Genomic DNA, 14,009 nt, shown 5'->3' on the forward strand with positions numbered 1-14,009 from the left:
GGTGCTTCAGGTTAAGAACAGTTTCAGGTTAAGAACGGACCTCCAGAACAAATTAAGTACTTAACCCAAGGTACCACTGTATTTATTAAATTTATCAATCACTTTTCTTGCCACAGAAACTCAAACCGACTTATAATATTTTAAGCAAAAAACAAGCACATATATACATTAAAGCCAGCATCAAAAAACAAACTCCAGTCTACACTAAAACATCCCACCCACGCAGGAAGGCCTGATGAAAGAGGAATGCCTTGGCCTGGCACTTAAAGATTTGTAATGATGGCGCCAGGCAAGCCTCCCCAGGGAGAGCATTCTGCAAGGAGGGAGCAACTACTGAAAAGACCCCGTTCTTGTCTTGCCACACGGAGCAGGGCCTCAGGTGATGAGCACAGGCTCTGGGCTGGTTTGCATGAACTGAGCTGGTCCTTGAGGTACTGGGGTACTGAGCCATATAAACAAAGGCAGGGGGGTCACACCTCATGCTCCACCCACTTTCCCCTCTGGCCACACCTACTGCTGGCAGGCGAGATTCCAAGTGAGCTGAATTGACCAGGCGGTGGCACTCTGGTCTGATTTGTGGTGGAATCGCAAGAAAACATGTTAGAGGGGCCACAGGCTTGGCAGCGACTAGATGGGAGATTGGCTGGCAAGGCTAGTGGTGAAGCCTAGTGGCTTATGCCTGAATGGTGGTTCGGGTTGTGTGTCCCCTCCAGGCCAGACTGCACTGCACATTGCGATTGAGCGGCGCTGCAAGCACTACGTGGAGCTGCTGGTGGAGAAGGGGGCAGACGTCCACGCACAAGCCCGGGGGCGCTTCTTCCAACCCAAGGATGAGGGCGGCTACTTCTACTTCGGTGAGCAGGACAGGGAAGCCTCCAGATCCCTCCGTGGGGTCTGTCCTGGTTCTCTGCCAGTAGCCGCTGCCTCATGAATGTTGTTCTTTTTTCAAAAGCGTATAAAAGAGGAGCTTGCAATCTGATTCTTTTTCCAGCAGAGAACACAAGAGAGGAGGAGAGAAAGGCATGGCAGAATGAGGAGAACAAACCACACCTACAGATGTTGTAGGTTTGGTTAACTGGAGATGGAGGTGCATTTAGGTGCCTGGAGACAGGAGATCTGGAGGCAGACAGGGGCACCGAGGAGGACAAGTTTTGCCATGGGCACATTTGGATTTTAAGCAAGTGCCATTGAACTCCCTGCCATCGGAGTCGGTGACGGCCACCAACTTGGATGGCTGTGAAAGGGGATTAGACACATTCTTGGAGGAGGCGATGGCTCTTGATGGCTCCTAGACCCAGTGGCTCTGCTCTGCCTCCACAGCTGGAGCCAGCGCCAGCCATGCTTCTCCATAGCAGTGGGCAGGGGGCTCTTGTCCTTGGGTCCAGAAGAGGCATCTGGTCAGCCACTGTGAGGACAGGTGCTGGCCCAGATGAGCCTCCTTTGGCTGGTTCAGCAGACTCTGCTGATGCTCTTGTGTTTAGGAGTGGGAAGATCACCCTCTCACCACCAAGGGAGCAAAGGGAATGATTTCAGAAGATTTGTGGGTGTCAGGGAAAGACCTCAAGTGCCCCCTTGTAAGCATTCAAGGAGGGGGTGCATTCAGTGAGTGAGAATTTTAAGAAACAGGCATCTCCCCACCCCCATAAAAGTCAGTTGGCTCTTGCAAGAGTGGCGGAGCCTCTGTGCATTGCAACACCCAAAGGCCAGGGGTCCCTTTTCCACCCAGGCTTTGTGGTGACACATCCATCCAGCAGCCCTGGAAGCAGAGTGCTCTGTGACTGATTTGGTTGTCTTTCTCTTTTCCATATAAAGGTAAAGGGACCCCTGACCATTAGGTCCAGTCGTGACGGTGCTCATCTCGCCTTATTGGCCGAGGGAGCTGGTGAACAGCTTCTGGGTCATGTGGCCAGCATGACTAAGCCGCTTCTGGCGAACCAGAGCAGCGCACGGAAACGCCGTTTACCTTCCCGCCAGAGCGGTACCTATTTATCTACTTGCACTTTGACGTGCTTTCGAACTGCTAGGTTGGCAGGAGCAGGGACCGAGCAACGGGAGCTCACCCCGACGTGGGGATTCGAACTGCTGACCTTCTGATCGGCAAGTCCTAGGCTCTGTGGTTTAACCCACAGCGCAACCTGCGTCCAACCTCTTTTCCATAGAATCATACAATTATAGAGTTGGAAGGGGGACCCTAAGGGTCGTCTAGCCCAAACCCTGCAGTGCGGGAGTCACTGCTAAAGAATTGCTGACCAACAGTCACCCAACCTCTGTTAAAAAGCTTCCAACGAAGGAGAGCCCACCCCTTTCTGGGGGGGGGGGGTCTGTTCTACTGTGCAACAGTCTGACCACCAGAAAGTTATTCCTAACGGCTTGTCGGAATCTCCTTTCTTGTCATTGGACTCTGTTGGCTCAGGTCCCCTGCTCTGGAGCAGCAGAAAACCAGCTTGCTCCATCTTCCGTCTTCCATCTTCCCTCTTTCCTTCCGCCTTCCTGCCCAGGTGAGCTGCCCCTCTCCTTGGCGGCTTGCACCAACCAGCCGCACATCGTCCACTACCTGACAGAGAACGCCCACAAGCAGGCCGACCTGCGGCGCCAGGACTCTCGTGGCAACACGGTGCTCCACGCCCTGGTGGCCATCGCAGACAACACTCGTGAGAACACCAAGTTTGTCACCAAGATGTATGACCTGCTCCTCATCAAATGCGCCAAGCTCTTCCCAGACACCAACCTGGAGGCTCTGCTCAACAACGACGGTCTGTCGCCGCTGATGATGGCTGCCAAGACGGGCAAGATTGGGGTGAGATCCCTCCCCTGGGGGGGGGGGAGCTGCTTGGAAAAAACCCAGCCCTGTTGGCCCAAGGCCCGGGGGCCAACCGGGTGCTCCAAGGCGAACAACCTCACAGGGTTGTTGTGAGGATAGGAATGTAAGAAGTGGCCGCTTTGGAACTGCCTGACTATGGATTCCAGCAGGCATCTTCACGCCACTCTTTTCAGCTCCTGACAAAAATATTTGTGTTTAGACAAGTCTCCTTGGATATGGGGAATGTTGACATCTGGTTTGTTTGTTTTTTAGCTTATCACTGATTTTAATTACTTTTTGAATATTTAAATCTGCTGTATTTAAATCCTTTTCCTGTTAATTTTTTTGTTTCATTCTTTTTGTAAACCACTTTGAGGGTTTGCTTTGACAGCCATGGGGTATATAACTTTTATGAAATAAATAAATTAAATTAAAATAATCATGGGGGGAGCCATGCCTAAAGTCCTGAGCGACTTAGAGGGTGTAGGGAGGAGCCATGCTCCACAAGGGAGCAGGTGGGCTGCCCAGGCAGCATCTCCAGGGAAGAGGAGCTTCTGAGCGGGCGGGTGACAGAAAGGGGCCTCTTTCGGCCAGAGACCCTGGGCAGTCTCTGCCTTCCACCCCAGGCACCCTTCAAGCACAATTCCCGTCAGCCCTAGCCATCATGTGACCGGGGGCAGGACTTGTCGTGTGGCTGCTCTTGTTCTCTAGAGCAGCATCCCTGTCGCGACAGGACAGGCTCCCACTTTCTGGAAACCGCTGAAGACATTTTTCTTCCAACTGGCTTTCCCAGCTGGTTCCCCTCCATAGCTTTCTCTCCCATGGATTTTTCCACTCCCCGTCCAAAGCCACCGTGGTCTCCTGCAGAAGCGAGCTCCAGAGCTTAACTATGCACTGCATGGTGAAGGAGCCCTTTCACTGTTCTGAATCTTCCGTTTCAGGTCCCAGAGGATGTCCCGCAATTGGGGTGCCTTTCCACGTTGGTGGACATGGCTGCCTCCTGCAGAAGGGAGTTCCGCAGTTCAGCTCTGCGCTGTGAGGGGAGGGCCTTCCCGTCACCTGCCTGACCCGGCTCCCCCCTTGTCTTGCAGACCTTCCAGCACATCATCCGGCGGGAGATCAAGGACGAAGACGCTCGGCACCTCTCCCGCAAGTTCAAGGACTGGGCCTACGGCCCTGTCTACTCCTCCCTCTACGACCTCTCCTCGCTGGACACGTGTGGGGAGGAGGTCTCCGTGCTGGAGATCCTGGTGTACAACAGCAAGATGGAGGTGGGCAGAGAAGGAAGCTGCAGATCAGGGCAGCTTAGGTTGACGGTGCTGGGCCTTTGATGGGGCAAGCGGGGGCTGCCGCCATCTTTGTTCACCGGGCCCCTCTCCCCGCAGAACCGCCACGAGATGTTGGCCGTGGAGCCCATCAACGAGCTGCTTCGGGACAAGTGGCGGAAGTTTGGGGCCGTTTCATTCTACATCAGCGTGGTCTCCTACCTCTGTGCCATGATCATCTTCACCATGGTGGCCTACTACCGCCCCCTGGAGGGCACTGTGAGTACTGCACCCACTCCACCATGGAGCTCACGAAGGCTGCCGACCGGGGCAGAGTGGCTGTGATTTAAATTAGGGTTCTGAGGTTTGGGGCGCAGCCTCCCATTTTCAGTTCCCATGATGCCCTAGCAAAAAACTTCTGTGCTGTGCTGGGGCTGGTAAGAGATTGGTAAACGTACGGTGATTTGCTTTGATCCTCTCAGGCATTTGAACATGTTAAATAATGAGGAACCCATGACTTATCAGCTTCCTTTATTTATACCCAGAACTTCAGTCTAGCAATTCCGCAAGAAAAGTAGTGATCGGGAGTGAAAAGCCCTGCATTTCAGGGGGATGGACTAGGGGACCTTTGGGTTTCCTTCGAAGTCTACAATTCCATCATTCTATGAGTCTATAATCTCTAAATGCTTCTTTAACTTGGAGCGGGGGAAGTATTGGAGTTGAGTGAAATGGAGGAAGCCCCTCAGGCTTAAGGGAGGCAAGCAACGGGCTCGTAATTGGCCTTGCTAATTAAACACCCTAGTTTAGTGCAGCAGCTCCAGCACAGAGAGACATGGGTTCAAAGGGACGGGGAGGGTGTGTGTGTGTGTGACTTACCTCACAAGTTTGTAAGTTCCCTGGAGAGGGTCAAGCTCAGGATAGATAAATAAATCACCAATGAATAAACTCTGACTTATAAAACAAGTCTGTATTAGACATTGTATCTATGGATAGGGAAAGAATGGCACTTCCGGGTTCAAAGACAATCCACCTCCATTGATTGTTGTTGTTGTTGTTTAGTCGTTTAGTCATGTCCGACTCTTCGTGACCCCCTGGACCAGAGCACGCCAGGCACTCCTGTCTTCCACTGCCTTCCGCAGTTTGGTCAGACTCATGTTTGTAGCTTCGAAAGCACTGTCCAACCATCTTGTCCTCTGTTGTCCCCTTCTCCTTCTGCCCTCAATCTTTCCCAACATCAGGGTCTTTTCCAGGGAGTCTTCTCTTCTCATGAGGTGGCCAAAGTATTGGAGCCTCAGCTTCACGATCTGTCCTTCCAATGAGCACTCAGGGCTGATTTCCTTAAGAATGGATGCGTTTGATCTTCTTGCAGTCCATGGGACTCTCAAGAGTCCCCTCCAGCACCATAATTCAAAAGCATCAATTCTTCGGTGATTAGCCTTCTTTATGGTCCAGCTCTCACTTCCATACATCACTACTGGGAACACCATGGCTTTAACTATACGGACCTTTGTTGGCAAGGTGATGTCTCTGCTTTTTAAGATGCTGTCTAGGTTTGCCATCGCCTTTCTCCCAGGAAGCAGGCGTCTTTTAATTTCGTGCTGCTGTCACCATCTGCAGTGATCATGGAGCCCAAGAAAGTAAAATCTCTCACTGCCTCCATTTCTTCCCCTTCTATTTGCCAGGAGGTGATGGGCCCAGTGGCCATGATCTTCGTTTTTTTGATGTTGAGCTTCAGACCATATTTTGCGCTCTCCTCTTTCACCCTCATTAAAAGGTTCTTTAATTCCTCCTCACTTTCTGCCATCAAGGTTGTGTCATCTGCATATCTGAGGTTGTTGATATTTCTTCCGGCGATCTTAATTCCAGGTAGGGATTCATCCAGCCCAGCCTTTCACATGTTGAATTCTGCATATAAGTTAAATAAGCAGGGAGACAGTATACAGCCTTGTTGTACTCCTTTCCCAATTTTGAACCAATCCGTTGTTCCATATCCAGTTCTAACTGTAGCTTCTTGTCCCACATAGAGATTTCTCAGGAGACAGATGAGGTGATCAGGCACTCCCATTTCTTTAAGAACTTGCCATGGTTTGCTGTGGTCGACACAGTCAAAGGCTTTTGCATAGTCAATGAAGCAGAAGTAAATGTCTTTCTGGAACTCTCTAGCTTTCTCCATAATCCAACGCATGTTTGCAATTTGGTCTCTGGTTCCTCTGCCCCTTCGAAATCCAGCTTGCACTTCTGGCAGTTCTCTGTCCACATACTGCTTAAGAATTTTAAGCATAACCTTGCTAGCGTGTGAAATGAGTGCAATTGTGCGGTAGTTGGAGCATTCTTTGGCACTGCCCTTCTTTGGGAATGGGATGTAGACTTCTCCAATCCTCTGGCCACTGCTGAGTTTTCCAAATTTGCTGGCATATTGAGTGTAGCACCTTAACAGCATCATCTTTTAAAATTTTAAATAGTTCAGCTGGAATATCATCACTTCCACTGGCCTTGTTATTAGCAGTGCTTTCTAAGGCCCATTTGACTTCACTCTCCAGGATGTCTGGCTCAAGGTCAGCAACCACACTACCTAGGGTGTACGAGACATCCATTTCTTTCTGGTATAATTCCTCTGTGTATTCTTGCCACCTCTTCTTGATGTCTTCTGCTTCTGTTAGGTCCTTTCCACTTTTGTCTTTTATTATGGTAATCTTTGTACGAAATGTTCCTTTCATATCTCCAGTTTTCTTGAACAGATCTCTGGTTCTTCCCATTCTGTTGTTTTCCTCTATTTCTTTGCATTGCTCCTTTAAGGCCTCCATTGATTAGACACTTGGGATTGAGAGTGAGGCAGGGGGAGCTGTTTCCATCACATGAGCATCACAAAAGCCATCTTCCTATATCTCAAGGGCTGTCCCAGGGAAGAGGGAGGGAGATCACTTTCTCCTGCTCTGGAGGGGGTGTGTGTGCTCAAACCAATGGCTTCAAGTTACAAGAAAGGAGATTCAGACTAAGCATTAAGGAGGGTAAGAGCTGATCAAGAGTGGAACAGACTCCCTTGGAAGGTGGAGGACTCTCCTTCCTTGGAGGTTTCTAAGCAAAGGTTGGGTGGCCAGAGATTCTTTAGCTGAGATTCCTGCATTGCAGGGGGTTGGACTAGATGACCCCATGAGTCCCTTCCATCACCTTATGACCTTCCCAGAGGTGCTCTTTACCCAGCTGCTGTTGGGAAGGCAACATGCTGAAGCTGGCCATCCCGTTGGAGCGTGGCCATTGCTGCGTGCTTAGCAGGTGTCTTTCGGCACAGCCTCTCAGCAATGTCTCTTCCCCTCTGTAGCCCCCGTACCCGTACACCACCACCACCGACTATCTGCGACTCGCCGGGGAGATTGTCACACTCTTCACGGGCGTCCTCTTCTTCTTCACCAACGTAAGTATGAGCCGTGTGTTACTTGGCAAAGGGGTCTCCTCCTCCTCCTCCTTTCCCCCACCGTTGCCCACTTCTTCCTCACCAATTTAGCAGATGTGTTTTTCTTTTTCCCTTTTGTGGGCTCCTCCTGCCATTCTGTGGCCTGATTACAGAGCTTGCAGGCCACATTCTCATCATACTTTTAAAGTGCTTTGATACTGCTTTAAACAGTCATGGCTTCTCCCAGAGAATTCTGGGAGCTGTAGTTGCTGAGTGGTGAGCAAGTCCCTGTTCCCCCTCAAAGGCCTACGATTCTCAGAGATCCCTGGGAAGAAGGATTGACAGTTAAGCCTCTGTGGAAATGGTAGCTCTGTGGGGCGGGAAGTAGGGGTCCCTCTTTAGCCATGACTGTTTGCAGGGCTGCCAGAGTGCTTTACTTTCATGGTGTGCATAAAAGGTAAAGGTAAAGGGACCCCTGACCATTAGGTCCAGTTGTGACCGACTCTGGGGTTGCGACGCTCATCTCGCTTTATTGGCCGAGGGAGCCGGCGTACAGCTTCTGGGTCATGTGGCCAGCATGACTAAGCCGCTTCTGGCGAACCAGAGCAGCGCACGGAAACGCCATTTACCTTCCCGCCATTTACCTATTTATCTACTTGCACTTTGACGTGCTTTCTAACTGCTAGGTTGGCAGGAGCAGGGACCAAGCAACGGGAGCTCACTCCGCCGCGGGGATTCAAACCGACGACCTTCTGATCGGCAAGTCCTGGGCTCTGTGGTTTAACCCACAGTGCCACCTGCGTCCCTTGTCACGGTGTGCATAGGATTTATCAAATCACACTCAGTCTTGCGCACCATGCATGCTTGCACTGGGGTTCTGCAAAGGGGCCTTGCTTGGATCTGAGGATGATAATGTAGCTTTGGTTCTTAACAAAGTTGCAGGACTGAAGGAACAAAGGTTACATCCACACCATGCGTTTAAAGCTTTGTGGTACTACTTTAAACAGTCCTGGTTTACCTGGCGCACCCTTTTTTTTTAAAAGGAAAAACAAAGTTAACCTCTTTTGTCTCACTTTGGTGTGATTTTATTGAATACATAAAAAGAAAATTTGCATTTGTCTCTTCCAGAAATCTGTCAAAAAATCTGGAATAAGTAACTTGCTTGGTTAATACATTTCTTGATGTGATAGAGAGCCTTTTATTCTTTCAGTGCCACGTTCATGTTTCTGTGTCTCTGGCGTCTCCTGTGAGCCACATTGCTTGAGCTCTCATTTCTTAGGATGTTTCTTTCCACTTACCTGTCTGTATCTCATCACAAACATCCAGATAACCAGCTTTATCTTTTCTTCTTGTGAATATAACATCCCCTGCCAACCTTGGTTTGGGCTGGTTTAATTTATATGCTTTTGACTCATGAAGTTCCAATTTGGTTTTTGGGTTATATGGTGAAAGTCAACAAAGACACTCTGCCCCCCCCCCAAGCCACCTGTCAGGGAACTGCCATCGGAGAGACAGGTGGTGGACAGGCTCCAGGAGAATAGGAGAGAATCTGCAGCAGAAGAGGGAACCAGCAGGGGGAGTGCAGGAGTCACAGCGGAGGGGAGGCTCTGGGATGCTTCCAGTGAGAGTAGTGGAGAGGTAACGGGACCCCCGTTGGGAACGCCCACCCTTCGCCGGAAACTGTCACGCAGAGAGTCACGAAAGCGCATGTCTGTCAAACAGCTTTTATGTTGGCGTAGATTCCGTAGACGCCCACTGTCAGATTCTACCAGCGACTGATGGAGTCATGCTTTGGGGGCTCCGTTAGTGCATCGGTTTGGATGACCAGCCAAACCCCAGAGGGATCAAGCTTTTACGCACAAGCAGCTCATTATCCCATCACACCACCCATTCATGGCTTCCCCCAAAGAATTCTGGGAGCTGTAGTCTGTTAAGAGTGCTGAGAGTTGTGAGGAGACCCCAGTTCCATAGAATCCTAGAATCATAGAGTTGGAAGAGACCACAAGGGCCATCGAGTCCAACCCCCTGCCAAGCAGGAAACACCATCAGAGCACTCCTGACATATGGTTGTCAAGCCTCTGCTTAAAGACCTCCAAAGAAGGAGACTCCACCACACTCCTTGGCAGCAAATTCCACTGTCAAACAGCTCTTACTGTCAGGAAGTTCTTCCTAATGTTTAGGTGGAATCTTCTTTCTTGTAGTTTGGAACCATTGCTCCGTGTCCGCTTCTCTGGAGCAGCAGAAAACAACCTTTCTCCCTCCTCTATGTGACATCCTTTTATATATTTGAACATGGCTATCATATCACCCTTTAACCTCCTCTTCTCCAGGCTAAACATGCCCAGCTCCCTTAGCCGTTCTTCATAAGGCATCATTTCCAGGCCTTTGACCATTTTGGTTGCCCTCCTCTGGACACCTTCCAGTTTGTCAGTGTCCTTCTTGAACTGTGGTGCCCAGAACTGGACACAGTACTCCAAGTGAGGTCTGACCAGAGCAGAATACAGTGGCACTATTACTTCCCTTGATCTAGATGCTATACTCCTATTGATGCAGCCCAGAATTGCATTGGCTTTTTTAGCTGCCGCGTCACACTGTTGGCTCATGTCAAGTTTGCGGTCAACCAAGACTCCTAGATCCTTTTCACATGTACTGCTCTCAAGCCAGGTATCACCCATCTTGTATTTGTGCCTCTCATTTTTTTTGCCCAAGTGCAATACTTTACATTTCTCCCTGTTAAAATTCATCTTGTTTGTTTTGGCCCAGTTCTCTAATCTGGGTTAGAGTTCTGGGTTAGAGTTCTCTAATCTGGGTTAAAGTTCCCTTCCTAGAGCTACAATTCCCAGAGTTCCCTGGGAAGAGAGTTGGGTGGCTAAGCTCAGATGGGTGGAAGTTGCTGTGCAAAATGTCCAGAGGGCCATCAGGTGGATGAAGGCTGGACTAAAAATGCCAAGTTCCTTGAGTAGCTTCTGCCTCTTCTCCATTGTGGACATTTTGTCTTCTCTTCCTCCCCAGATAAAAGACCTCTTCATGAAGAAGTGCCCCGGGGTGAATTCTTTCTTCATTGATGGCTCCTTTCAGTTGCTCTAGTAAGTAAAAGAAAGAAACCAGAGTGCAGCAGAATCAAATTTGCGGCCTGTGTGTGGCCCCCGACAGGTCAACCAGGGGCAAATGTGGCCCTCAGGCCCTCAGGCTAGCCACCCCTGCATTTAAGAGTGTGGGGGCCCCTTTGCCACACATTCCAGGGCATCTGCTGGGGTGCTTTCTGGCTCCCCCCTCAATTCATTTGGGGGAGGGAGCCAGAAAAGACGTCCAATGCACATTTAAAGCACATGACCTTCCCCAAAGACTCCTGGGGGGGTGTGGTTTGCTAAGGGGACTGGCAGATTGCAGCTCTGCCAGGGGTTAAACAACTGTTCCCACAATGGGAGGGGTAGCATGTGCTTTAAATGCACATTAGATGTGCTTGAAAACTAAGGTGTGAATCTGCCCATAGATTTTGGAAGCCCTTCTGGGTGAGGCTACCTGGTGGTTGCAGTGTTGCCCCGCTGCTCCCCACCTGTCCGCCCCTGACTGGGCTTTGATGCTTCTTGCCTCCAGCTTCATCTACTCGGTCCTGGTGTTAGTGGCAGCTGCCCTGTACCTGGCGGGCATCGAAGCCTACCTGGCTGTCATGGTCTTTGCCCTGGTCTTGGGCTGGATGAATGCCCTCTACTTCACCCGCGGCCTCAAGCTGACTGGCACATACAGCATCATGATCCAGAAGGTGAGCCAAAGCAGAGCGCAGTGTCCGGGGCCTGTGAGGACCTTGGGCTGGAGGAGGTCTGGCCGGTTATTTGAAGGTGGGTGAAAAGCTGAAGGGACTGTGGGATGCCTGAGGGTTTTGACCAGCAAGGCTGCATTCCTGTGTGCTTATCCTTGCAAAACCAATTTTTCATGGTTTCTTAGAAACCAGGTTGTGCTTTGTCATCCCTCTAAAAGCTTCAGCAGAGCACCCTGTCAATCTGCTCAGAAGAGGGTGTGGCTGATGGGGTCTTCTCTGGGGCAACCGTCTTGCCTTAGTAAACAGAGTCTCAAACAAACTTTATCCTAAGGGCACTGTGAAGCCTTGGTCCCCCCCCCCCCCGCCACTCTGGGCAGTGCTGAACTCTGCAGCGCAGGGGCTGGCATGATCCTCAGAACCTGAAGCTCCCCCAGCGTTGCTGGAGAACAAGAGTGGAGTGCCCCCCACCCTGCGCTTGCTTGACAGGGGGGACCAAAGAAACCTCTGCACATGCCCTGTGTTCAGATATACAGCTGCTGATTCCTGGAGGTTAAGGACTGATGGTGTCAAGCAGCTGTTTTGGTCCCCAAGTTGTGGAACACTTGTGGAATGTGGGGTGTTGCCACCACCCCTCCAATCGTTCAAGATTCGCTCTGGCTCCTTGCTGCAAACGTTCCTTCAGATCAGAAGCAGGAACCCTTTTTAGCCCAGGGGCCACTTTCCCTTCTGGACAGCCTCCCAAGGGCCGCTTGGCAGTGATGGGTGGGGCTGGAGGCGGAAGTGGGCAGAGCAACAAATGCAATTTTTATCTTCCGTTTCTACACATGCTCCCATGCCCCCCTCACTCCTGGCAAGCAAGAGGCTTGACCAGAGGTCAAAGACACATTCCAGGCAGGCATTTGGGGCCAGTGAAAGGTGTGCCCTGGGGAGGGTTCTGAGGGCCAGACAGAGCAGCACAGAGGGCCAGATTTTGGCCCCCCAGGGCCTGCCAACATCTCTGGCCATAGCCAAGAGGCAGTTTCCAGGTGTGCTTTACTGCCTCTGCGACAGGTGAGCACATCCCAGTCAGGAAGGAACACGGGGGTGTGAATCAGGGCCGAAGGGAGCGGCACTGAAGGACACATTTGTCCTTGAATCTCCTCACTCTGGCTTCAGACTGTTAGGCGACTAATGTGGGGCTCATCCCAGAAGCAGCTGCCTTGAGCCTTTGCCTGCAAACATTCAGCCTGGTGTGTTTAGTGGCTGCCTTCCCTCTCTGGTTGCAGATCCTGTTCAAGGACCTTTTCCGCTTCCTGCTGGTCTATGTGCTTTTCATGATTGGCTACGCGTCTGGTAAGATGGCTGCCCTTTTCGGAGTGCTGGTAACTGGGCTCCTTGGTTTTCCTATATTTGAAAATCTGTGTCCTGCTGCTCAGCTGAGCAAGCTCCTCACATACCTGCAAAGTTTGAAAGGGGCATTGCCAAGGCTTTTCTTGGGCAGCAACATTCCTTGACACAAATACTGTTGGATTTTGAGGTTTTCAAAAACAGCCTCCAAGGTGTAAAAGATGCTGACTCTGACAAGCTGCTCTATGGCGCTTCCAAATGTTTATTAGTGAGACTTGGACATCAAGCAATCAATTAGCACATAAATTAAAACAAATCAATTACAATTTGGAAACCACAAAACTCAAAACAGCAAATCTAACAAGTCTGGTTAGCAGCAAAACAGAAAGAACATTTCAGTCACCCAACCACATTCCTGAACAGCCAAGTTGCGACTGCTTTTCCTGAATGAACTTACCCACCCAGGCAGATGCTGGTTTGTTTTAAAAATATTTATTTATTGAATAGTTATGAAATACAAATTAAAAACGAAATGAGACAGCTGCAAAGGGTGAGTTACTGATGTTGGAGTTTTGAAGCAGCTCAATAACTAGACAACCTTATAACTTCCTTCCTCTGTATTTTATGGAGTTTTGAAATGGAGAGATAACTCAGAATGTCCAAAGAGGGGTCTCCTGCCCACTGGGGGGCCGTGGGATTTCCTAGGGGTGCTAAGATGTCAGTCGTGGAGTATCCTCCCCTCCCCCAGCAGCCTCAGAGGCAAGAAGAACACACAGTTCGTATTTTATGGTTTTTTATTCAGTCATCTGGTTGCAAGACAGAGGATCCATGTCTCCACGCATAGGAGACGTTGGCTTCTCTGAGTCCCTCTTCTTCCGTCTCCCACAACATCCTGGAAACCTACGGGAAGTCGCAGGAGTCACATCCCCGCATTTTCTGTTCTTGAACATGGAGGGACCAGCGAGCCCTTGGACCAGGGGGGCCTCCCAGACTCTCCAGGGAGGTCTCTGCTGTCTGCTCTCTAACCCCCCCATCTTGTAACTAGGGATTTTCTCATTCATCTGTACATCAACCTGTCTCCCTCTCCTCCTGAAACTGCTGGAGACACAGGGTCGAAACGCCCCACTCCTCCTCCTCCTCCTCTTCTGAGAGGAGCTGATCAGACGAGGCCTCACTTCCCATTCCTCCTGTTCAGCCCAGTCCCTGACATAAGAGGCAGGCAGGCAGCAGGGGGCGCTGGAGGCATAAGCTGCCATCACTGCAGCAAGTCCATCAATTTATTGACGTAATTAAACAAAATAGTTTTTAATGGATTTTGAATAAAGGCGCAACTAATTGTTGCGGTTTGGGGTTTTATTTTGTTAATACCTTCCTTGGTTGGTCATGCAACCCGCTATACTGAATAATGCTTTCTATAGGGTAAGGTAGGGGTGCTGGGGACGAGTTTATGGAATTAAGGGGAGAGCC

General features: G+C 50.3%; 1 protein-coding gene across 5 annotated transcripts in view; it reads left to right on the forward strand.

Moving 5' to 3' along the window:
• TRPV4 (transient receptor potential cation channel subfamily V member 4) overlaps positions 1-14,009 on the forward strand; it is a 48,710-nt gene that overhangs the window by 28,500 nt on the left and 6,201 nt on the right. For all 5 annotated transcript variants that reach the window (XR_014150500.1, XM_081836510.1, XM_081836509.1 and 2 more), the window contains 8 exons: positions 714-854; positions 2,499-2,797; positions 3,892-4,071; positions 4,186-4,344; positions 7,385-7,477; positions 10,469-10,542; positions 11,054-11,219; positions 12,482-12,548. Coding sequence is in view for 4 of the 5 variants with exons in the window: in XM_081836510.1 (XP_081692636.1) it covers positions 714-854; positions 2,499-2,797; positions 3,892-4,071; positions 4,186-4,344; positions 7,385-7,477; positions 10,469-10,542; positions 11,054-11,219; positions 12,482-12,548 (1,179 nt within the window). In the remaining variant the exon portion in view is untranslated. The remainder of the gene's footprint in view (positions 1-713; positions 855-2,498; positions 2,798-3,891; positions 4,072-4,185; positions 4,345-7,384; positions 7,478-10,468; positions 10,543-11,053; positions 11,220-12,481; positions 12,549-14,009) is intronic.

The sequence above is a fragment of the Podarcis erhardii genome, assembly GCF_964252035.2.
Source record: "Podarcis erhardii genome assembly, chromosome: 13".
Classification (NCBI taxonomy): domain Eukaryota; kingdom Metazoa; phylum Chordata; class Lepidosauria; order Squamata; family Lacertidae; genus Podarcis; species Podarcis erhardii.